This window comes from Mycetomoellerius zeteki, unplaced genomic scaffold (assembly GCF_001594055.1).
Source record: "Mycetomoellerius zeteki isolate Tzet28-1 unplaced genomic scaffold, Tzet1.0 scaffold309, whole genome shotgun sequence".
In the NCBI taxonomy this organism is placed as follows: domain Eukaryota; kingdom Metazoa; phylum Arthropoda; class Insecta; order Hymenoptera; family Formicidae; genus Mycetomoellerius; species Mycetomoellerius zeteki.
Genome location: NW_017257293.1, coordinates 49,217 through 76,355, shown reverse-complemented (window position 1 = coordinate 76,355; position 27,139 = coordinate 49,217). Strand labels below are relative to the sequence as shown.

Here is a 27,139-nt window from a genome sequence, read left to right as displayed (position 1 = left end):
ACAAGATATTTTTTATGCAATTAAGAAATAAGCAAGAATGTTAATGATGAAGAAAGTAATTCACATCTATAATCTGAGATTATAGTACAAATAAGATAATGAAAATTGATATTCTCAAAATTTCATTATGAGCAACTTATTAGAATCAATATATGAAAATCTAGATCAATATTTTTGCTATCAAATTCTAATACTAAAATTTCAATTTGATATCAAATTTTTAATGATTAACAAAATTCGATCATGTGAATCCCGGTCGTTACTGTGTTCAAAATTTTTCCTTTTAAATTCTTTAATGACAACGCTCTCGCGATCTTTATCGCTGCTCAATCTCGTTCTTACAATCAGACACGTACATTCTCAGAAAAATTCAGAATGCACGACTGCACAGTGAGTGCCTTATGAATTTTAAAACACACATTGTTCAAGCACGAGCCATTGAAATAGAGGGGAAAAAGTAAGTAGAAAATGTATTCAGGAGCGCGGACTCATCGAAATTACGACCGTCAACGGGTGCTTGTAATGTCCGTAAGGACATTTCGCCGCAGAAGGGAGAAAGTAACGTTGTCACTCTTACTCGTCGGTATTCTAGTGCGGAGCGGCAAGTGGCATGGTTACAATGCTGCATACCGGAGCGAATTCCCTTATGCCGCCTACTCGCACATTCCGCGTATAAAATTATTTTAAATTCTTTAAAGGCGGCCAAGCCTCTTTCGAGGAAAACGTAATACGTATCATCGTGAACAAGCAGCTTTCTGGCGCTACAAGCCGCTAAAATGCGTTGAATATTCCGAGAATATATATTCGCATGAATTCCAGAGTTTAACAAGCCTTCTCTTTCTCTTTGATACTCCTAACATTTCAGCAGCATTTTACATAAAATAATCGAATATTTTACAATAATCGTAAAAATGCAATTGGTTCAGAGAATTTAAATTTACTAAATATTTTACATTCGACACAAATTTGTTCGATCTTGGTGTCGATTCGCGTGACAATGTACGCTTATAACAGAAATTTTACAACTGTTACCTTGTGCTGTTGGCAGAAAGTTACGATGATGGGTAGACACACTCCCGGAGCCGGATTCTTGTCTTCGATTATGAAACGCGTACTTTCAGGTATCGGGATCACAGCCGTGTATATGGTTCTATTCTCCAATTTGAGATCGTTTTCAGGGTAGGCTAGTTTAGAAAAGAATATGGACATTGATACGAAGAAAACGTATTCATGAACAACGATGCCGCGTACCTATCATCGTCGTGTTTTATTTTAATGTTGTCGATTAAAGAACATAGTCACACTGAGCATATAAATTAAATTATTTGACATATTAGCTCGACTATCACATATCACATTCAAATAAAAAAAATATCAATATACCACCGTGTTGAAAACGGTCATGTTCCGGGTGTCTAGCGAGTGCAGAAGGGATGTGTACGTTGCAAACTTTTGTAGTTATTAACGTGTCAACTGCAGACACGCGGCACTCACACCGCGATAATTATTACTCGGTTTGCATTTAATTTCAAACCAAGGATTGAAAATATAAAAAATGTTTATTGCATATTTTTTTCATTTTATATAATAATTAAAATAAAATTCGATTGGTAAACACATCGATATGATGTAATCAGTCTATATAATCTTTTGGTATATTATATAACAGAGTTATTATCGTTATAACTTGTTATTACTGATATGTTACTTTACTGAAACCATATTAATATGTAAAATTGAAGCTTTTACTAATACGATTGCGATTTATATTTTAAAAGAAAAATTAAGGAAAGTAAAATATATATAAATGAAACTTGAATCAGTTGCTTTAATTAATCATATTATTATGTGAATCAATTTATGTGTTATTTCTTTCTTATAATTTCTCTCATAAAATGTGAGAATGCTACGAATCTAACTGATTTATTAATACTGGCATTCAGTAATATAATGACAGTAATACTGGGATAATACCAGTATTATCGAAAAATTATGTACGCATGTGCTATGAAAATTCCGGTTATACACGAATATTTCCCGCAATATCAGTATTATTAAAGATTTTCAATTCACAATTTTATAAAAATAAAAGTATTTACGATATGTAATTACTGTTATTTCGATATTCAATGCTTATTTTAAATAATGATGACGTAATCATTTTGCTTTGCACTTTTGAAATTGACACAACTTGTCGACTGCAAATTCAATGTGCATGAAATATTTATTTAATAGAAAAATAAAAGATATAAGATTTTAAAAACATGAAAAGAATTCTATGAGTCTTTCATTTGTTATCGAAATAATGTCGGCATTTGAAATCAAGTGGATTACAAGAACTCATGGTGCTATTGATCTTTCGGTCTCACTGGTCTCTCGCAGAGCTTGTTGTTGCATATGCACGTATATTAAAGCGTTCGGAGGGTTTAACAAGCAGTTTATTTCGGTTTATTCCGGTTAAATACCAGGCGTGGTTATTTGCGTCGCGATGTTTTTCAACTTTACTTGCACCATTTTCCTTGCCGGAAAAACAACCGCATTTTTAACGCTGCACATATTTCGACGGTATTAAAATTTTCGATTCTTTTAAATTTTGATAATGCAAATTTAAAACCGTTCGATATTGCGTCAAAAACATTTCAATTGCACTTAAATTGAGAGAAATGCTTACTTTTGAAGTATGCGGCTAAACCGCCGGCGATAGCCAAGAGAGCAACAGCATTAAGCAAAACCTGCACAAATCTGAAACGTAATCTTCCCGTTGTCACGTAGTGGCTGCCAGTCATGTCTCTGATTATCTAAGCAAACATAAAAAATTCAGAATATGTGCTTTTGTAAAATGCACGCCACAACAAATAAAAAAACAGGTGCGACATGAAGCTCTAAATCTGTGATTTTATATTTAAATGTCTAATTTTATGATGTAAGAACACATATAACGAATGCCTCATATTTTTATCTCTTCGTCTGTGCTGACGAAAGTGACGCTACATTTAAACGCTTACTTTATGATGCAAGGAACTGTTGTTCCCAGCATGCATCCTGACGATAGTCTGCAAACTGGCTGGCGTGCTCGTAGACTTTGTTATCGGTCTGCCAGATGAGTTATCAGGTTCCGACACCAAGGCTCTGTCTAGAAAGCGTTATAAAGTCTAGAAGTTCAGGAACTGATTTCTTTAGTGTCAATTTATCAATAAGTTGTGACTCTTTTAAGATACAAATTTTACAAATCAAGAAGAAAAACGGAGAGTATACGAGATGCAGCTTTCTACGGATGAATTTCGTGATAAGAAAATTTTTATTTCTTATTCCTCTCGGATAAACTGTTTTAATGGTAACGTAGCGACGAGAAAGAAAAAAGAAAACAAGACGACGCGATAGAACAGAAAAAGCTTTCCTTCTCGTCTCAGCTGTCGCGCTTTGCCTCGACGTTTATTTGTCGTTCTCAAGAAAATGCCTTGAGCTTCGCTACAGAGATGGAATATAAAGAAGAAATTTTACTTTGTGAGATATATCCCCGTTATCGTTAGTTACGTCATAAAACACGTCTTCCTTATATTTTAATCTTTTATAACCGGATTTAATTTTCATGGATAAACTGATATTATAAATATTACGTTCCCATTTTAATATTACCACAATTTATATTATAGAATTTTATTGAAATTCCCCAAAGATATAGTTTGCTAACTGTAATGATGAACTGCGTTGAATGTTGCGAAGAACTATGCGAAGTATTATTGCAAAGTGAGAGGAAGGGAGCTTTATGTTATATCTATCTTGAAAAGCGAAGATTTAAAAAACAACTTCTAAATGTCGCAGAAAAGGTAACGATGTCATTATAATCAAAAAATTCTATCAAAAAGATCTTTTGCGAGCAAATAATTCCTAAAATGCAGAATCAAATTGTAAAGTTTCTTCGAAAATTACAAGAAGATTGATTTATGGAATATTCACTCACAAATTGCTTATTAAATCAAGTAAGATTGGAAATTTATGCTCTAAAATTTCGAGATCGAAAATTATCTTTATTATATGCAATCATAAAAATCGACGTAACTTTATCATATCTAGAATATTTAAATCCTTTTCTGTATGTAAAGCAGAAGTCGTATTCAACGATTTTTTTCCTAGTGCTTCTGTTAGTTCTTCGCTAACAATAACAACCATGCGGTAAGCTTTGGCGAAGTTTTAACATACCTGGGACTTTTCCGTGCTTATGAGGCAGAAGGGGGGCTTCCATTGTCTTGCTAGTGTAGCTAGGCGAGCTGGTTTGACTGAAACTGTCTGAGGAAACGTTACTGTCCTGCCGGACGCTGATAGGTTTTGGTACGGGACTCTGACAAATGGCGCTCAGGGGTGGTGGTAGATTCGTCTGTGTTGCTTTTGGCAATTTCTCGAGTTTCTCGTTACCAGTTCGCTCCTTTCTCAGATTATGCTGAAGAATATTTCTAGCCCTTTCCATGTCGCTTTCGTATTTGCTTCGCATTATTGGATGCTGTTGTTGCTGTTCCAAAGCCCTCTGTTCACCGTGATAACGTTTGTCGAGATCGTGTGGAATTCCTTCCAAGTCCTCGTATCTAAACATAATGAATCGCATGTTTACATTTACTGCGGGTTAATTAACTCATTACTGCGGGTCAATTAACTCATTACTACGTCATTACTGCGCCGTACAAGCGTTTTCAAACGAGAATTATGAAATTATATCTATTTGACGTACAAGGAACGTAAGAAGGAAGTTACATGGAGGCATGTTACCTGGGTGGCTTGTCCTTATTTATCCGTCTGTCCATCTCCTGACGTCGACGGTATTCGTCGTCCTCATGCAAACGCCTCTCTAGATTCTTCGAGGCGACCTGCAAATCCTCGAACTTCGATCGTCGTTCGCGGCCGGAAGTCAAAATCGTTGCGTACTTTAATTCATCTTTTTGAAAAATCTCCCTTCGCGGTAACGCCATTTCTTCCCTAGGCTTGCTTTCGGATGTTTCTTTCTGTTCGCAGCTGCCAGATTCGTTCTCTTTCGTAAATTTTGATAATTGCTGTCTATATGAAAAGGAGAGAACTCCTGGTGAGCATCCAAGTTAAAATCACGTTATTTCTTGTATCACGTAATGATTGCGTTTCTACAATCATTATTAGAAACGTTAGATTTCCATAAATTGCAATATTTAATATCACTTAGTTTGTAAATATTAAAAAATATTAAAGAATATTATTTCTCAACTGAAAGAGTCGAGCAATTAATTTCTCATATTAAAAACGTCACTTATGTAGAAAATAATCGCTGAGAATAAAAAGATGATTCATAATACTTCGTCGTAAACAAATATTTATGTACATAAATACGTAATAATAAATAAACGCTCCCAAAAAATATTGCGCTGTTACTCTCTCCATGACATGCGATTTATATTCTAAACTAAACTAAAAATTCTAAACAAGAGAGAACTGTCCGAGTTTTCTCATCTCAGATTCACCGGAAATGGAATCTGACCTTACGCTTCGTTTAACGAACCTATCATGAGTGTAATCGTCTGTAACATCTCGCTGTAGTTCGAAACAACATATTACCAACTTGTATTTGAATACAGCAATGCATGGCAAAATTTTGCATTCAAGTACTTTTAACGGACTATTGAAAATAAGTACTCGGCGCTGAGCTGATGGCAGTGACAGATTATTTACACAAAAGCGCGTAGTATACTCAATCGTTTTTTCGAGAAAGATTTAAAAAATATAGAATCGCATATAAATAACATATGTTTATTACCTATTGTGTCGTGACATCGTGCCCAACTGTCGTTGACGGCCATTCGGATCCTCGAACTTTGCCTCGGCGCTTTTAATAATTCTTTCGTGAAGCCGTTTTTCAAGATCCAAGGAGACCTTTTGCAATTCCTCGAAACTTGAATTTTGGGTGAGCTTATGTCCTTCCTGGAAATTCGCTTGTTCGAAATCAGCCACAAAATCGTTATGCTCTTTCGTTTCCCGCGAGTCCTTCCCGCTATAATTCACCAAGTAATCCTGCAACTCGTCGAAAATTCGTATAAATGAACTCCATTTTGAATAAAATAATAATTTTGATATAATCAGGGTGTTTTGAATCGATTAATTCGTGTTTAAGACAACAAATCAATAGACATTTAGTGTCACTCAAGAAAAAGAAAGATACAAGACGTCTACTTGTTCGTTTAATTTAATTCTTTTATTAATAAGTGAATTACTTTTAGAATGTAGATAATATTTAATCTTTTTTTATTTAGTATCCATATTATTAGAAAAATATGTTTCTAATGATTACATAAGTATAAAGATGCCGTTTTGCATTTCATAACTTAATTTAAGCTTAATCATAGAAAGATATTAATAATTATACTCGTATTATTTCTAGTTTATTAGTTTTAAAAGGATTTAGCTGAAAATATGATATAAGATAGTTACTATACCTGTGACGCCTGATTATGATTTCTGAAAGAACATAAATCTATAAGTTTTCGATTCGACGAGTCAACGCTGTTCCACGCAGCCGACATTCCTGCCGAAGGTGCGGACGAAGGATCACTTGTCTTGCAAGGAGTCACTTGATTACTCTGCCTGATTGTGAGCTGCAGCGGTATAGGTTTTTCGTTCTTGCTTCTCTTCGGAATCGCCGGCGGCCTCAATGGAATCGGGGGTGGTGCTACCTATGTCAAGAATAAAGCACGATTTTTATCTCCATGCTTTTACTCTAATTGTAAGCTGCATAAAAAGAGATCTCGTTATTTGATAGAAACTTAAATACTGAGAATTATATCAATCTTACTTATTACACCGATATCAAGTAATATAAATTAGAAAATTTAATAAAACATATACCATATATTTGAAAATTAATGGTTAAACTATCGTTCTGTCAAATTTAAATTTCCCGTAACTGGTTTACTCTTATTTTAATTTTCGTATTATTTTCAGTATAATTTTTTAATAACTTTTGCTTTTGAAGAAAAATTTTATATTTTCTTTGACTAGACAAAAATTAATTAAACGTGGAAGCACTATTTCGAAACGAGAATTTTCACTGGCAACTGGTGATTTGCGTAAATTGACGTGAAAGTTACGTGCAAAGTTACAACGCTTATCATCGCTCGAAGACAAGCATCAAGTTTAACTGCCTTGTTGACAAACGTAAAGCAACACGCAAGTTCATTAGCTTCAAGCATTTATCGTCGATAAACTCTCTTCGCGTGAATCATGCTTTAATACCTCGAGTACTTTCAATGACTTTAGCAAAATCCTTTCAACAGCTTGACATTTTAAGTATCATTATAATTCCCGAATTTATCGATAAAAACTTGACTGATATTAATTAACGCAAAATTTTATATATTAAATAGATTTTAATTTTCAATAATAAACCCGGTAATTATGTAATTATATATAATATATTGTACATCTAATATATAAATATTTATAAAATATTTCTTACATAAAAAATTTCCATGCAAAGCAGCCAGTTATATAGCAATATTTATTATTTATTTAATTAAATTATTAAGATCTTTAATGATTACGAAGATTTAAATTAAAACGCAAATCTAAGAGTATAAATAATGTCTATATTTTAGTATAAATAATGTCTATATAAATAATTAAATTGTTTATTTCTATTAAATTACATTAAAATCAAACAGCAAAAGTACTTAAAGTTACGAAAATAGTAATTAATACTTGCAACGTTAATCAATGCTATGTTGTGTGTGTCCAATGTGTGTCCAGTGTGTGTTGAAGATGTTATGTATCTATCACAACGCCGAATTGCAATTTGTAGATTTTTCTTTTCTGCCAAATCAGGAATCATTATTTAATTTTAGCTTAAAGGCAAGTTTTAGACAAATTTCAAATTATATTAGATTAATCTAAAGTTTTCCGCATAATATCCTATATACGTCTAAAATTTTTCTAAAGTTTACATAATGAAATTTAAAAAACGTACGAAACATATCGTATGTTTACATACACAAATAGTCTGTGTACTATTTATACTTATATTTTATATTTATTGGGCAATAACATGTATATTATTTGTAGACATAATGATGAGTGTATTATTATAACACGATTAATTGTCGCAAAAAATGCATTTTACATTTTTGTACTCATCTTTTTCTTCATAAAAATCTTTTTGGCACAGGATTCCAATTTTGTCGGACAGTTTTCTCATACGCTGATATTAATTCGCAAAGTAGCGGCGTACCACTAACTACCGGGCTTTAGTCGTGTGATTTAAGGTGTCGAGATTATGTGGTACGCTGGGATACCGCCCATGCGGTAACTTTCCAAACTTATACCTGCGTAGGAGGAGATACAAAGTTCGAAAATCCTTTTAGTATCTCCCACCTCGCCAACTTTACTTTTCCCCCTAAATCATTCTAGTAACTTTCTCTTTAATGTCTCTCAATTGTCCAATATATATACAATATTGCAAATATTACAATAGCTGACAAACTATGAATATATGCATTGGTAAGTAATACTAATTAATATATTTTGTAACAGGTGCGTATAATCAGCATTGCTAGTATACGTATAATAACATTTTATATTAAGTAATCTTTAGTTATAGATAAATTGTATCTATATTTTGTCTTTTCACACAGATTTTTAACATCTTTCCAACATTAAAAATATTTAAAAAATATCAACAAAATTTTTGTGCTGTTTCAATTTTTAAAGTTTTCACTTTTTCTCATGTCACTATGTTATTAATATAACAATAAACAAGAGAAAAATATCTTTGTTTAATAGTTTTTAATATAGTTTTATAAAAATTATATATACTTTTTATCACATTTATGTCGTTACGATTTGCTTTACTAAATGATTTGCGCAATGAGTGTTGAGTGAAATGTATTATTTGTGAAATGTGCCGAGATATTTGTTAGATAAGACTAATTTCAAACAATTCAAATTGATTAAAAATAAAACATGTATAAAAGTATCATACCTATAAATCGCGCCTAAATAGAACACTAATTCACTAGACTAAAGATAGCTAGAAACAAATAAAATTTATTACCGCCGGCGTGGCAGAATGTCGGCGTGGTATTGGCGGCGGTACGTCATTTCCGGTGCGTGGTGGTTCCGGAAGCAGAGAAGTTTTAGTTGGCAAACCGACGCTATGAATTCTGCTCTCCCTAAATTATAAAATAAATTACTATTCAACTATCTTTGGTTATTTTTTTTCGATTTTACAATATATTTGAAAATTATTGAAGATAGTATGAAACATAAGAAAATAAATTAGTAATTTAATGTTTAAACATACTTACAAGTACCTAGATGTAATTAATTCAAAGTAAAATATATAACATATAATTATGATCATATTAAAGGATATCAATTGTCTTATTTTATTAGTTTCTTTTAATTTTAAAGGACGACTTGTCATTTATTCATTTATGGTTACTTATAGATGTTGTAAGATATACATGTCAGATAAGATAGCGGAAAATCGAAAACAATAAATTGTTGAAAAATGCATCATTTCATTTTCGTATAAAAAAAAATATATGTACTTTTATGTCATGTGTTTATTGTGCATGTTAAAAATGTTAAAACAATATAATATCATATGAAGTTTGTTAGTCACGATATTTCATTTTTCGCTACAATTATATGTAAATTTTATTTTATATATAATCAACGCATTAATTGTTGTTGTTATATAAAAATAATTAAAACCAATGTTTGTGGAATGACCAACGCAAATTGTTTTTCCTGTTCAAAAACTCTCAATGTTATACACTTCTATGTTTCTGCATTCACACTGAAACTTCGTAATAGCGAATCTCGAAATAGCGCACAAAATCCCTTCCATACGCGCAAGATACATATGCATAGCATAAGTGGGGATATCGATAGAATCGCGTAGCAACACATATTTACGCATGTCTATTGCTAATGTGTTATCATTAGCTGCGCCCTAGTGACTGGGAAAGACATGTTCGTGTAAATTTCATGCAAAATTATCAACTGTGCTCTAGTGATTAGAAAGGACATGTGCAGATTTCGTGCAAAATTATCATATTCACATGTCCATTTTTTACAAGGGCTAATATTTTGGAAAAACAAAAAAATTTTGATATATAAAAACAACGTTTTACATAAAATAATACATTTTACATAAAGTAAATTACATAAAATAATACGTGAATGTAAATAAAATAATCTGTAGACATGGCCCTACTTCTTGTCAGTGTTTAGACACGTTATATCGTCTCTAAACACTGACAAGAAGTAATATCGATTTTTCTCTCGTCGCATTGTCTCCAATATTTCTAACTGAGAATTCGATAACATAACTTAAGAAAACATGCATTGATCAATCTTTTTGGACATTTCAACTATCAGCAAGACACAAATACCAATATCAGTTTTTAATAATCATGCGTCGACTATGTCCACGTTAGCGTTTCAAACAATTAGAGAGAGCGAAGTATTTTTATAATTTGTATATAATTTTTCTTTATTCTATTCAATCCTTCATGTAATTTTTCATTATATTTGTTTTATCATACTGACTAATTTATATAAACATTGATAATGATCCGATCGCGATCGAAACGTTTGTTTTTCTATTAAAGTTTATAATATTTTTAACGTAATGATATAATTGTTTATTTTCCACTTTTAAATTATAACGATTGATTTTTGGTTCGTAGCCCTTTTTCTTTGTTACGTTTTTTATAATATTATTGAAAAATGTGTCATTTGTTTTCGTGCGAAAAAGATATACGTACTTTTATGTCATATATATGCATTTATCGTGCACTTGCATATTAAAAATGTTATTGCATGTTAAAAATGTTACATAAAGAAATAAAATATCATATGTTAACTACACAAATATTGCGTTTTTCATTACAATTATATGTAAATACGCTAATTGCTGGTGTTATTATTATATAAGAGTAATGAAAACCAATTTCTGGGATAACCAAAACAAATTGTTCCTCTCGAGTTTTTTGGCTACGACCGACGCGATGATTAAAATCTTCTCGTAAATATTATACATGTCTACGTTTGTGCATTCATAACACGAAAATAATTAAAACAATGTAATTAAGATAATAAAGTATGCAAGCAATAAATATTAATGATTATCCTGTTTATTTTATTGTTTCTGTGATAATCTTCTTATTAAGAATTTCTAATTGTCAATAAATACATAAATATTTTGATGATATTCTTGAGACTTCCACGGGTGTTTCCTATATGAAAACCATGCGTTTCGCGAGTTTTCTCCGTGTCCAGATCCATTCTTAGAATGCCAACGTTTCGTGAATCTTGCAGTCCACTTCATCAAGGTGAGGAGCAGCCTGATATTGTATCAGGCAGTATCAGGCTGCTCCTCGCCCTGATGAAGTGGACTGCAAGGTTCACGAAACGTTGACATTCCAAGAATGGATCTGGACACGGAGAAAACCCGCGAAATGCATGATTTTCACATAAATATTTTGTACAATATTAATATATAGTTCTATGTATTTACATATTGTTATTATATTTTTATATGTATATTAATGTTTCTGTTATTGAAGTATACAGGACAAATATCTTAAAAGAGATGTTAAAATCCCAAATGTGAATATTGTAATATTATAGTAAGTAAAAAATTAACTCTTAAACTGAAAAATTGTTTTATGAACAACCGTATCCGATTGACACTCGCAATTGCTGCAATTTACGTGTTGTAATTAATGATCGTAAGAATTGCCATTAAAAGAGATTCAATTAAATGTTGATCTCATCATTAAGTGCTTTAAGCACCAAACGTTAAAGTTATACGTGACGAAATAATGATGCTATAACCGTTATGTCGTAAACATCTTATACCTCGTATTATTCGTTAAACAGACTTGTTAAAATATCTTTTTGCAACATTGAAATTTACCATTATTGTTTGCTATACATGGTTTTCAAAAATAAATAATAATTCACCATGCTTCGAGTAAATTTTTCGTGAAATTGAAGCAAATGCTCCTCGAAATGATTTCCTCATTCTTTTCCCGGTTTTGTTTCCATTTTCGTTTTCAACTTTAGCTTTCTTTTTGCTTCCGCAAGAGGATTCGGGTCAACTGCAAACTCCGTCCATGAGTCCGGATTAGCAAAAGCTGTGGCACAGAAGCTAATACGTCAGGTTCGATCAAAGCTTTACTATTGACTTCAAGCATACTGTTAACGCGGGAAGCACTGCATAGTGCATAATCTCGAGTCAGAAATTACAAGTTCTCATAACTTACTATATTCGATAAGATTATGAACAATAATTGCACATCCTTTTACATTCTAAATTTATATAAAAAAAGGAAAAAGAATATAAATAAGTTACATAGGCAGTAATAAATTGTGCCGACCAATTATATCTTTGTAAGAAATGAAGTGACAATTTCTCAGAGATTAGCCCATACATAGCCATGTCACCAAAGTTAGTAAAACAAACAAAATTGGAAATAGATCTGGAATATGAAGAAACATTTTTAACATAAAAAGAACATTATAAGAATCAATTTTGTAGCTAGTTATTATAAACAAATTATTTATTAGCCATAGACCTTAATAGGCTGATAAGATTTCAAGCATTATAACAAATATTATTCTTTCCAAAGATGACTTACATTAATTTTACATTTTTCATATAGCAAAGCTTATTGTATTTATGTCTCTCGCACAGAGAGGTGGACAGTACCATCCATGCAGTGGAAATAGATGAAGGTCGCTGATACCGTCATACGACTTCACATTTTTGGACCGTATTTCTTAAACAAAAGCTAAAAATGAAACATAAATACAAGCTAAAAAATGTCTTTTATCAGATAATATAGCAGTTTTTATAATATTGTTTGCAATTTTGCAATTATTTAATTTTTTTTAAGATAAGCACAAATAAGAATCTGACAAAATGGACCCCAAAACTGACACAGTGACAGTAATATGATATACTCCTATTCTTTTTCTTTCAATAGAAGTCACACAAGATATCTACGAGTGAATGTGTATGAGAATTTCTAGAATCCTTTCACTTCAATGTAAAAGATTTTTTGTTGATTTATATGTATATTTCATGATATTGGGCAAAACACAAACATGTAATGCGATAGTTTTTCTTGGAGGGTTTTCCCATAAATACAGGTGCCTTCAGTTCTGATAGAGTTATTTGACATAATATAACGCAACACTATATAAAGATTAAGTTAGCTTATGGTCAGTTACAGACAGGTTTTACTGCACCCTGATTTTAAAAATAAAGTTATTTAAAAATAAAATAAGAAAATATCTTAAAATATTTTAAAATATTTTTTAAAAACAAATATTTTAAATTTTAATATCGATTTTACAATTAATATTATTAATTAAATAATGTAATTTTTAAATTTTCTAATATTTTATTTTATAAAATATTTTATAAAAAAAATAACAAAAAGTATAAACGAATTTCTAAGTAACTGTACCTTCTAAGTAACGGTAATGCATTACGTTTATAAAGTTACCAGCCGTGCACAAATATACACATATATATAGGTATATTATATATAAAACACATAAATCATGTAAGCTTTATATTGATATTTTAATTGCTCTTCCTAAGTTGGATCGATTCAGCGGAAATGTTATAACCGCGACACATTTTCCTGGTGACATGACATAATGCGGCATTTCGTTACCGCAGAATGACCATTGCGAAGTCTGTATCTTCAGTGAAAGTATATCTTATACATCATCCGCACGCTCGTAACAACTCGCGGTTCTCGTGCACTAAGCTCGGACAATCGTATTATTATAATTAATGCATGGCAAGTTGTTATTTAAGTAGGGGCGGGAAAGAGAGAGAAGGAGACGAACCGCTAACTCGCTGTCTGATTAAATATCCCACTGCGTTTACACTAAATTAATTACTGACGTGCCTTGGAAAAGTTATACTTTCCACGAAATTCATGGCTCTCTCATTATCGTGGCACAAGTCGAACTCAAAATGGCGGAAAAGAGACGGCAAAACGAATTAAATTATGCTTTTCACTTTCTCGCAAACGAAATACGAATAGAGCTATTTCAGTTTTTAAAAGCATATAATTAACGTATAATACGTATAATTATGTCAAAATATTCTTACCTCGGTCGGCGTGTCGAGCTTGTATCATCGTCGCACGATTCCGTAGTAGACATGTTGTTTTCTGCAACACGCAAAGCAAAAATGCGCTTTTTGAAAGGATAGCAATGCGATAAATTATCAGCATTTATACAAAATAAATTTGAAAGATTGAAAGAAATTGTACCTATAATATTACGATATATAATTCCATCTTAATTTTTATGACCTGACATGTTAATATTACTAAAGTTGTATTACTAAAGTAGTACTAAAGTAATATTTCCGAAGTTACCACATTCTTTTCGATCGCATAAAACAATTTTTATAATTTACTTATTAAATACTCTTTCATCGAAAATGGCAAACTGATTAAAAATAATGCGTTTTATAATATATTGTACTTGAAGCTCTCTCTGTTGTAAGTATATCATAAATTGAAAATTATCAATCATCAACTGCATATACTTAACTATTATTAAGTGCAACTTATTACTATTATTCTTTCTTTCCATCTATATTGATCTTTGCGGTTTGTAGCCTTTAAACTTTTAAAAATTAACAATTGAGCTATTCTTTTTCAACACTGGCTCAATTGTCATTCTTTTTCACTCTTTAGAGATGATTACCACGCCAAAGATTTTAGAGAGTAAATTTCAATTCGAATAGCAGATACAAAAGAATTTAGTCAAATAGAAATGTAACAAGATATACAATATTTATGCGCTATGTGTGATTCGAGGTGTCGATATAGTGCAGATATACGCACAACATAATTTACGATCATTGCTTAGTATGACAAACGGGTCCAATCGCATGCACCGACATATCGGTTACGCGATATGCGGTTTCAAATCGATATAAATGCGACATCGTGCGCACGTGGTTGCTTCGATCGACTAGATTGGCCCTTTAACCAAATGGTCGGTCTGTAAACGATGACAGAGCTCTGGCTTTACCTCCCTATGTACCAAGTGAAAGCACTATTCAATTTCCTTTCATGTCTGTATATCTCAATGTACATACATAAGTCCTTCATATTTGGTTCAGAGACTCGGCTCTATCCGGTCCTCAATCTGCCGGGATCGATGGATCACTCTTGTTACACACATTTCCGTTTCAAATTCGACCGCTCATCATCACGTGGTTCTCATCTCGTTGCTCGGAAAGTAAATAGGAATCCGTTTTTGCAATAAAGAGATACGCGATGCGGTCGACCACAAGTAGATCACTTTTTACTTGATAAATTTAAAAAAAAATCTCTACCAGTACCGTTGTTATGACATTCTTCTAGAGTTATTGATTCTATAGTTATTTATTCTAGCTTGCTGATAAAAAAAAATAATATTTTATAGATGGCTAAGTTAATATTTCATTATATAATATTGTTACATGAGAGAGCGCTTAGATTAAAATAGATTTTTTATATATTATAAGAAAAAAAATTCAGAAAAAGTACACAATTTTGTAAAAGCCTTACTGATTATTATTATAAATGCATAATATTTATAAATCTCTCTATACTGTAAAAATTTTTATAACTCATTAATTGAGAGCAAGAGTTATTTAATTTTGTTTAGATTGCAAAATAGCAAAATTAAATTATTTAGTCATCAAGGTAGTTAAATTCTTTATTTCAAATAATAGCATCGAATATATATATTATCTACTGATTTTCAAAATAAAATCAACAAAAATTACGTAAATGCAAAAGAAAGAACGTAAATTACATGCTTCAAAATAATTATAAACAATTTTTATTCACGTTTTTAACTAATATATAATAAAATTTAAATATAATATCTAATGTACAACAATTATAAAAATCTGTGTCATATCTATTCGAATATGTTTGCATTCCAAGATCCATTGTACAAAAATATCAAGATAATTTTCACGATATCGAGTATCTTGGATTTTCAAGACTGAATCTTTAAGATCGCCGTATTTTCCGGCGCCAAAAGAAAAAGAAAAAAAAAGATTAATCATGAGAGACCGTTTTACCCGTGTACCTTTTCGCTTTTTATGAAGCTAACTTTGGCTGGAAAGTAATTTCCATCGGCGTACGACTGTGTAAACGAGGAAAAAAAGGAAGAATCGTCGGAATTCCGTCGAAGGCGCCTCAGCCACTTTTCATTATACGGCTACTTTGGCAACCGCTTGTGGAGTCAAGAATATTGCGCGTGAAAACGCGTTGCCTCGAAAATCAGTTTCATTGTATTCATCTCTTCAACTCGCTCCCGTTTATTCTTTCTGTAGGTTTTCTCTATTTGTTGAACTTTTGAGCTTCCAGATGCTTTAGAATTTTGATCAAGTGACTAAGATTTAGTTACATTTCAATAAATTTTCTTACACTATTTGAAGATTTAACATTTCAAAAAGCTCTAAAAATTCGATGGTCGCATAGTATTATTATTCTTTGTGAAGTTTGGAATCAACTTTTATTGATTGGTACTGAGAGATACATTGAGAACAATTTCTGGTTGAAAATGTACGAACCAGTAGATTCTAATCATATCAATCAGAATTCTAGTCAAGATAACCAGATGTCCAATTATGATCACCGGAATTCTGATTAATGTGATCGGAATTTACTGGTTCGCTCATTTTCAGTCAGAAATTCTCCCTAATATACGTATCACGACTTTTTGTTATAAATGGTTGAGTATGAATAGTCTTTTACAAATTAAACCCCAATCAAGTGCAAATTAATAATAGGATCCTATTTATCGCTATCGGTTATTAGCCTATTTATCGCATCTGGTGAGGACATTATTTTAACAAGATTTTAATTTAGTTGCTACGAGAGAGATATCAAATACTGAAATTTGAATATCGTGTGGGTGGAACTGTTTTTTCATAATTTTTTTTCTTAAGAGAAGGTGGAATATATCTTGAAAAATTGTTTTCTTGAAAAAAAAATGATGAGAAAACGATTCCACTGTCACTGCTCGAAAAAAACATGACAGCCGATATATTCCACCTTTTCTTCTCATATCTTCATGAATTAGTTCGTAAAGACTTATATAAAATATAATTAACTTTCGACTATTACAATATATTTCAATTTTCCATCAAAATTCTATAATTTGCAATCAATATGGCATGTGCAATATCGAATATTAAATGAAAACAAATTCTCTTTGTATTTAATATCGAATAACCGATAACACCGTTCTGTGCTTTCGAAAGTGAATCGATACGCTATCGTTCTTGCAAATTTAATTGTACGTTATCAACGGGGGACGAATATCCATATATGTTTAATGTTTAATTGTATTTACACTTCGATGAAATTACCATCGTGTTCGGTTACAACACGGATAATTGAATGATCTGCGAGTAAAAATACAGTATCGCAGGGACACATATGTGGAATATATGTAGCACATACATTCATGCGCCTTATCATTTCCGTCAAAGGGAATCCTTCGACAATAGCGAATTGTCAAACAATTCGTTTAATCAGCACTAGTAGCAGCCAATTAATACGTAGTATTCACAGTAAATCTCACTTAAAGGGACAGTTGGTCTAATTAGAAATCCTCTCTCTCTAACGTATCTCCATTTAATTCACATCCCTCTTACATGCCTTCGTCGTCTTATACGCGTGACCTACTATAGAGGTAATTCCTCTATCGATTTGTAAAATGTATCCGATAGCTGCATATCTGTCGATTTACACGTATTTTCCATATTTTTAATATACTGATAAGATAATGGCATGAACAATTTATGTATACAGGGTGTTACAAAAATTATTCAGCATTTATATAGTAGATAGTACATCTACACTATGCAAGTTAAAAAAGTTTAAATGAACATAGATCGCAGATTCAACCGCTTCTGAGATATAAGCAACTTTGTATGCTTGTATCATAACTGACTTATCGCACACGAGAAATTGAGATAAGTAGCGTCTGATGATAGCCTATTTGGAAGAATTACAGGTCCAATGAGATGATTTTTCATAATGCCCATCCAATTGTAATCGCCGGTTGATTGCAACTAATTGAATCCCGGTGAAATTTTACGTTATAAAGTGTGTATGGAAATTGAATGAGAACATTAAGAACGCGGTTTGTAAACACTGAGGTAAATCTTCACGTCGCATGCGACACATAGATGTCAATAAGTCAGTTATGATACTAATAGTTATAATACAAAATTGTTTATCAGAAATAGTTGAGCTTTCAATCTATACGTTCACTAAAGCTTTTTTAATCAGTGTGATGTGTTTTATCTACCATAAATGCTGAATGATTTTTTTAATACCCTGTATATGCATATATTGGTTCAGTAACTAATTTATTCTCAGAATTTATATTTTTACAGAAGTCATTTTGGATGAAAATGAAGCACAAAAAGATGCACAATTATATAAAAATTTAAATTACTCGATAATATATAATTTAATGCGTCTTCCGTTATTATTATTAATTATTATTATGGAATATATTAAAATCAAATTGCCTTACACATCAACGTTTATTACTGTATCAAAAAGGAAAAGGATGGGATGATAAATGCCATCATGAGTAGCATAAATGCAAAGTATGTATATGTATCATATTCTGCATATATCTACATAATTATTTGAATGCCACTGAAACGCCCATAATTTTGCATTATAAAGATAAGGGCTAAAACGTTTATTGTGATTTAATTGAGCATTTAGATTAGAGATAAATATGCAAGTGTTGCCAGATTATCATTACTTTTTTGATCCGTAAATTCTTCCATGCATTTGAGAAAGATCTTTCGTAAAAGAAAAATTTAATTGATAACATTTTATTCGATCTCTGTTTCGAGTATATCATTTTTTAACGTTAAAGTTAAGTGTCTTTGGTAAATTGTGCTTAAGTTAAATTAATTAACTCGTCGCAATAAAATCTACTTAGTAATAATTGAAGATTAAGGTCTTGTTTCTGTATGCAGCCCTAAAACTCAATTTGCGAAAAGCTTCTTACATTCAATTACTTATAATTCAAAAGATACGAGAATATCTTGTAAGTTTGATCTACATTAATAAAAGAAAACGCAAATAAAGGAACAGGAGACAGTATCAAATATTTTGTATAAAAATTCTTGAGTGATATTGTACAAATGTAAGAATATAATATTGAATCAAAGAAAAACGTGTCCAGAAACAGGACGATCATACTGCACAGTGGAGGCCACCTTAGTGCCGTTTCTTCTCATCCCGTAGATTGAATCAATTTATATCGTTGACAATATTGTGCAAAGCTTCCCTCCGACTTTCGCAAACTCAATTAATTCACTGGTATAATAGAACAACACGTTCATCTGCAATCATCTCGGAAGACACTTTTGCAACGAAAAACTGCATAATTTATCATTGTCTAAATTTGTAAAAAATAGAATTTTAAAAAGTATATTATAATTCTATTAAAAATTTTGTAATATTCTATAAAGTTAATATTATACATTTGAAAAAAATAAAAACATTTTTAAAGAGAAAAAAAAGAAGAAAAAGAGAAAAAAGAAAAAAGACAGAGAGAGAGCGCGTATGTGTGTTTAATTTTCAATATTATATGACATATAATATTATAAAATTAAAATATGCGGACGTTGTTCAAACTTACTTCTATATTAGTTTATCAAAAATAAAAAGGAGAACATAGAAAATAAGTTCATATGTTTATATAAATTTGTCTGTTGTCTTTTAATATATTAATAATATGATTAAATAAAACATTTTAAAAAAATAGGATAAAAGTTTTAATTCTTAAGTTATAAAAATGTTATGTAGACATGCATATCTGCTTGATAAACGTCAAAAGAGAATTCTCAAGAAAACTCAGAGATTTTATTGTCTGATAATTGGGGTATCTCGAGATATTCTGAGACTAGGGTAGAGAGCCCTCGAGTTTTCTCCGAGTCTCTACGTAGGATTTCTCTTTTTCTTCGTCACGAATGAGTTATCGTTAAAATGTAACACCTTAAAATAACGTGTTTTATTTTTTAAACTCGTATTTAATCATATTTAATCAGCTTTAGGCTGTGAATACGCCAATCGAAACTTTGTCGAGTAGATCTTTTGAGAAGATCATTAAATAAAGTTACTTAAACTTTTTTAAATGTGGGATATATATTTTAAACCGAGGAAAAAGTGGATATAAAGCGTTATTTCCTTATAAAGTTTAAAGTCAATTTTTGTGCAAAAAAGCATTGTTGTATTTTCTCAGCTTAAACAAAAGAGAGAGAGAGAGAGAGAGAGAGAGAGAGAGAGAGAGAGCAGGAATACTTTTTAAGCTATGACGCCATTAAAAATAAAATCTCATCAAAATTAAATTAAAAAACCTCTTTTGTTACTTTTGAAACTTTTGTTAATTTTTTTTTAAATAAATTTCGTTTTAATATATTCTTCATTTATGGGTGAATATTCGAAACATTGAGAAATAATATTTGTGTTACGTTAAAGGAGAATCGTTTATTTTCTTCACAAGAGAATAATATGCGTTTATTTTCCAAATTCTGGAGTAACATATATATTTTAGGTTTTCCTTTCCTGTAGTCGAATATGCAGATCAGCGTCCCATTTTCAATAGATAGAGATGCTCTTGATGAAGCGCTTGTAAGCTTCGTGTAAACGCTTACAAACGGATCAAGCAGCCTGCAATGGAAACAAATAGCTTGCGATACGCTCCAATCGGTACACTATGAATACACTCAAAATGACGCGTATACAAGAGAAAGGTAAATATATTCCTAATTCTGGTGATCTCCTGTCAACGTAGCTGTTCACCGTTTTTATCATAGTCATATTTATATATAATCACCGTTTTTTTTTTAAATAAACTCCATTCGTGTTTAAGACACGTTCAATGGCCTCAAATATGAAATAGGTTTCCAAAACTCAAAATACCATGGCGATTGCTCAGTTTTATTGTGAATTTATCCAGGAGGAGTCATCGAAGCGACCGATGAAGCTCTACCAGCTCCACCGGTCGAACGAACTAGCATCAGTGGCGGAAATTTCGAACGTCCGATAGCTATCTACATATCCGTTTATACGCTTGTCCATTCCTCGTGAAAACACGCCGTTATCGATCTTGTAGATATATCGCTGCCGTATTTAGCCGCATTCAAAATTCATTCAGCCGGGATTCAGTCTGTGTCTGTATGGCCGATACGACGCGCGTAAGCGCGCGTACATATGTGTTAAATCCGACATATATCGAGTGTTCGCCTTCATGTTTGCAAAATCTCGCTTTTGTCATCAGCCTTTCCTCCTTTTCTCGCAGTTCCACTTTTATGTCCTCTCCAATCCTTCCTCTCTTTTTCTCTCCTTTTCTCACGCGCAATCTCTCTATACATATGTAAGAATCCTTTTGCCTGGCATTGTGTATATAGCGGGACAACGCCGGATGAGAAAATTCTGAAATCTTTCAGCCTTCGCTCACATTCGGGGATAATGGCACATAATAGATATCGCGTATAATGTCAAAACGATCGAGTCCAAGTTATTGAACGAATGAGTCAAGCAGCGAAGGAGAATTAATCCAGTAAACAAGAAACGTTACAAAACATTTCAGTAACGTTGTAGTAACGTCACAACGTTGCTGCAACGTTACTGAACGTTGCTGCAACGTTCCTTGCTTAGTGGGAAGCGTCTTACAATCTGAGCTTCACAAACGTAACAGCATCGTATTTCGCGAAGGAATTAGAGCGGAGCTGATTGAGAAAATATAAAAAGAGCACTCACTTGTTGTATTGCCATATAAATTCAATTACGATGATTGCACTGGAGTATTAAATGAATTTGTATCATTAATAACGTAGAGAGATAAATAGAGGAAAAATGATAATAATTGAGAATATTATTAGCGCAAAATATCGAGTAATGTATAGAGATATTGATTTCATGCCAGATATTTATCGTAAACATACCAACCGAAAATTTTAATTCGTTAGCAAATAAAAAAATATGTGTATTTTATCTAGAGACAGAATAAACTGCGCGAACGTGTTACGAAAATCGAAAGAAAAAAGGGATGATACGCGCGATCATAAATCAATCTGTTATTTTAGTATTTATAGCGTGTGCATTTATACACGACTGTCGGTCATGCGCGACGATACGTAGATCAGACACGTCGCGTGTGACAACCCGTTTCGCTTAAATCATGCTCGACGGAAACTTGACGTCGGATGTTCGTAGACCATCCAGCAAAAAAAAAGAGGAACAACGAAAGAGAAAAAAAAAGGAAGGAAATGAAAGTCCAGTCACGGAAATTACAGTATGCATAAGCAACCGAATCAAATATCTCTTTATTAAATCAAATAAGGTCTACTAAGCACTCGACACTTAATTCCTCCTCTCGGCCAGAATCTCTCTTGATAACATTGATTTTCCTACCGCAGAGAGACGAGAGCCACGTCGTTCTTCGATTACGTGTTCTTTTCAGCGAAAGAAATACCCATTGCTAGAAGCTGTACGTTGACATCTTACCCTAAGCGACGTGAAACCTCGGAACAGCTTCAGCGAAGACAAATGATTCCGTGAAAGTAACTGCTTCATGGCTTTACTTTCGCAGCAAAAGTGGGGTCTTTTGTGCATGGCATGTTATTAACAAGCAAATGCTAAGGATATTTTAATAATGTGGTAACTTAATTTTTACATTGATTCCTCCTATATACTTAATAATTATTAGAAGCCATTTGTTATAAGACTCAGCAGTAACATCATTTGCTGCTGCTTATAATAACTTATCATTTACAATTATCCCAACAATTATTACGAAAATATAATAAATCAAATTTTCATTTAAAAGAGGTGCCGATTATATATATTATTTCTTAATGTAAAAGAAATAATAAAAAAACATGTAATATTCATTATTGATGTGTGTGTGTGTATGTGTGGGTACATAATATAATAGAACAAATATTTTAGGGAAAAATAAATCAATCCAGAATATTTTATGATTTGCACGAATCACTGCTTCTCAAAAAAAGTTACATGTGTATGTGTTAATACATTAAAAAAGACATTTATAATGTCAACAGCAAATAAATCTTATATAGTAAAAGCATGTACATATGTTTTATAAAAAAATATATTTATGAGATACGTGAATTATTTCAAAAAAAGAAAAATGAAAAATTTGTTATTCCTTATTTTATGAAAAGAAGTTTTTCCTTAAAGTGATAACATCCAACCTCTGTGACATTATTTTCCTACATCTTGTCAAACGGTCTTTCGTCCTTCGCGATTGATACTTTTTTCACGGCGTGAGAAAAAATCAATGAATTCCAGTGTGCCATCCTTTCGACAAAAACTCTGGTACGTTACAAGCGTAATTGCGTTTTCCTTGCAACGATATACGTTGTTGAACGAGACTAAACATCTCACTATAGCTTTTTCGAAAAAATAAATTATAAATAAACGATACACGTGCAAGTATATTGTTCCTCAATTAATAAGTCTGTTTTTTACAGCTGAACTAGATACACTTTTGAAATTTAAAGTGAAATAGGTACATGTTGATATTTGGTTAAAATGAGGAAAAAAAGTAACTTTCTAGTTCAGTCTAATACAGGAATAAAAAAAAATCCAATGATTCTTCTCGACTACATTTCGTTTCTACTAAATCTCGTAAAGTGTATTTGTATAAGTGTACAATTCGCCTGCGTATATATGTCCTGCGTGTATATGTCCTGCGAATTATTTTATACTGCCATATTACAGAATAATAATACGTTATATAATGTTTACTCCGATAAAATTATATTAATAGTTGTACTTGATAAAGTTAAAATATTGTAATATTGATAATTTCAAAAATTTTAATACTTTAAATTGCTGTGTGATATCATAATATAGATGAAAAGTAAAGCTCGAGTAACAGTGAAAAATAGCAATAAAATGACATAAATCGAAATACAATAATCATAGCAGTAGAAGTTCTACTTGTAGAAGTTCTACTTTGGGACCAAAGTTTTATTTTTAGACTGTTTTTTGTCACATAAACGACCGCGGTCAATCCTCGGTTTTCCAATTTCGTCCATTTTTATCCAAGGCAATCGACACTTTTTCTTAAACCGTCATAAGAAAAATACGTGAGAAAGATAGCGGAAATCCATCGTGTTACCCTACAAAATTACATCGTGTCGTTGCATAGTTACATAAAGGATTACACCACATTATTGCAATATTTGAAATAAATATTAAAATCATCAAAACTATTAAATATTATATAATAATTAAATACAAATAGTTAAAGTTATATCACAGTTTATCAAGGTTACCTTTTCTTTTTTACAAAAAATTATTTTTCATTTTGTCATAAGTATCCAGTAATTCAGTTTCTGAATAATTACCAAGATAGCAAGCTTATTTATCAATTGTTAATTGATGTCAAAATAACATCACTTAATGTTATTTTGATGTCAAAATGACTACAAATAACGTCACCTTGTTACTTAAGAATAATGTTCCTTTTCTAAGTAAATAAATACGATAGTTAATAAATGTATAAAGTATTTAATATATTACTTAATCATAACTCATGTCATTCTTGCGTGATTTTCAATTCGATATTTAAAAAAGTTACAATATTTATGAAACTTTAAATGCAAATGTCATACGGTACTTTTTCTATATTCCACTTTATGAGATAAAGGTATCTATCTCGTTTCTTGGGAGGAATATTCAATTAGCGCTTTTGCATTTAATGAAGACGAACTCTCGTCGAGAAGCAACGTCGAGAACCGCAAACGTTATCTAGTTACTTGCAAAATCAAATCTATCTGCAGCTGATACACGCGTAAGAAATTTCCTTTCATTCGAAGATGTTTGTGATCAAAGCTGTATACATCTCAAACGATGCAATTTACCAGTAATTTATGAAAGTATCGTAAATTCTTATTTATTTATTATCAAACTATGAGATGCACGTCTGTGAATTGCAATTTCCTGCAATAACAATTTGCTACATGTTGAGTTTATAATTGAAAGTAAATCCTCCTATTTCATATAATTGTATCAGAAGAGCTTCCCGAAAAAGATGAAAAATGAGTGCAAGACGCGGATAATATCTATTTCATGCTCCTTATATTTTCATTTCGCGCAATATATTACTACGAAAATATGGTAAATTACGTTTTCATTTGAGAGTCACGATGTTAAGCAGATTATTTTTGCTTAATATAGAAGTAATAATGAAAGAAAATTCGGTCGAAAAAATGAAGTAAGCATTATCGATAATGAACGAAAAAAATATTATAAAGCAAACTAAAAATTATGTAATATAAAATATTTTATAGAATAAGAGGCAAGAGTGGCAACAATCGTAATAGCAATTGATAAACCATTATTCAACTAAAGCTTCAATAGGTAACTCATGTTTTTAAGAGAGAGAGAGAGAGAGAGAAATGGACCTTTTCTCACATTCGTATCTTTGATCATTTAAACGCCGCCAATTTTAAAACCATAACAATATTGAACAAGTAAAAATATGTGTTATACGGTACAAATCAATAAATGGATGTATCAAATTGTATGAAATATATAAAATTATATAGAAAATTGGGACTCTAAGAGTTAGACGTTAATGAAGAATTTTATCCCAATATATTTCGGTCTTACTAAGTTTTGATAATCTTTTTTAATACGTATAATATTTAAAACAGGAATTGGAATGTAGTAAACATTTCTGTTGTATGTTTTATGCAAGAAAATACGAAAATAGAACCTTATTTTTAATCGTACTCAAAGTGTCTATTGACGTTCTTTATCATTAATTGAAATTGTAACGCTATTATTTATAATCTTCAAAATTACAAATGTAGTAATTACGCTATTTCATTTCTTATTTGTTAACATTCTCTTATTGTCATATGTTACCTTAATGTTATATATATTGACATTTAGATACAATTTATAATAGAAAAACGGAAAAATAATAATAACGACCAAATTGTAATGTAATTATTGTTAAACAAATAAAAAGTATATGTATTATTACATCTAATAATTAAATAATATATCTACTATTATAAAATTTAAAAAATTTTTAAAGGAATTCATTTATTTGGAGCATATATGATTTATGTATTTTCCATTTAATATATTTGAAAAAAATTAATGTACGAAATATGTAAGATTATACATTTTTAGCTAAAAAAAAATTGAATAAACTATAGTGAAAAATTATAATAAGGAATTTTGAAGACAATTTTACAGATTTATTATTCCAATTACACATATTATATTTTTCTTTTTTCTAATTTGTAATGTACGTATATATATAATAAAAACTTACATGTAATTATTTTTAGATATGCATATAAACAATACTTGTATACCAAATAATCATTGTTAAATTAGAAAAAACTGTCTATGTATCTTACCATATACAAAATCTTTTTTAAGTAGTTGCTAACTGATACATAATATTATATCTATTTCTCAATACAGTTTATCGAAAACTCGATAATTGTATCTTATTTTATTAAAAACCAATATAAATTTTAATCGAAAATAAAGTAATCTAATCATATGTTTCTATGCAATATTAATTTATTTCTTTCAAAACTCACCTTACACCGTGGACGATTATAGTCCTCGATCTCTTCTTGATTTTTTCAGGGCAACCTGCATCCGTCGCGTCCTACGAAATCTATGACTCTGGCATTGTCAACGCGAGAAATTCTCTGCCTCGTGTAATGTAAATTTATCATTTTGAATATTTTCATTACGAGCACGACATTGGGGTTTTAATTTCATCTCCGTTATGTACGATAGAGAATTAACAAAATAAATCGTTGAGACGGAAAGTCACGTATTCAATATGCGAAATGGAAGAAGATTACGTTGTTGTCGGTTCATTTCTTTCTCGATATTAGAAATTTCTGTTTCGCTGAGCCTCGTGGCATTCACCCGGTTGTGCTCTCGCTTATCCTCGTGGATAGTGTGCTTTGCTTGACAGGGAATTCATTCGCTTCACGTCACGACGATGACACCAGCAAATATTGTACAAACGC

At 31.3% G+C, this 27,139-nt stretch overlaps 1 protein-coding gene across 1 annotated transcript in view; it reads right to left on the bottom strand.

Annotated features, from left to right (window-relative positions):
• LOC108724544 (atrial natriuretic peptide-converting enzyme) overlaps positions 1 to 26,728 on the bottom strand; it is a 35,509-nt gene extending 8,781 nt beyond the window's left edge. Inside the window, exons 1-10 of the mRNA XM_018450974.1 lie at positions 26,696 to 26,728; positions 14,153 to 14,213; positions 9,059 to 9,176; positions 6,450 to 6,686; positions 5,774 to 6,027; positions 4,762 to 5,046; positions 4,201 to 4,580; positions 3,006 to 3,133; positions 2,672 to 2,798; positions 1,033 to 1,184 (exon numbers count right to left, since the gene is read on the bottom strand). Of these exons, the coding sequence (XP_018306476.1) occupies positions 1,033 to 1,184; positions 2,672 to 2,798; positions 3,006 to 3,133; positions 4,201 to 4,580; positions 4,762 to 5,046; positions 5,774 to 6,027; positions 6,450 to 6,686; positions 9,059 to 9,176; positions 14,153 to 14,205 (1,734 nt within the window). The 5' untranslated portion in view covers positions 14,206 to 14,213; positions 26,696 to 26,728. The remainder of the gene's footprint in view (positions 1 to 1,032; positions 1,185 to 2,671; positions 2,799 to 3,005; positions 3,134 to 4,200; positions 4,581 to 4,761; positions 5,047 to 5,773; positions 6,028 to 6,449; positions 6,687 to 9,058; positions 9,177 to 14,152; positions 14,214 to 26,695) is intronic.
• Between the last annotated feature and the right edge of the window lie 411 nt (positions 26,729 to 27,139).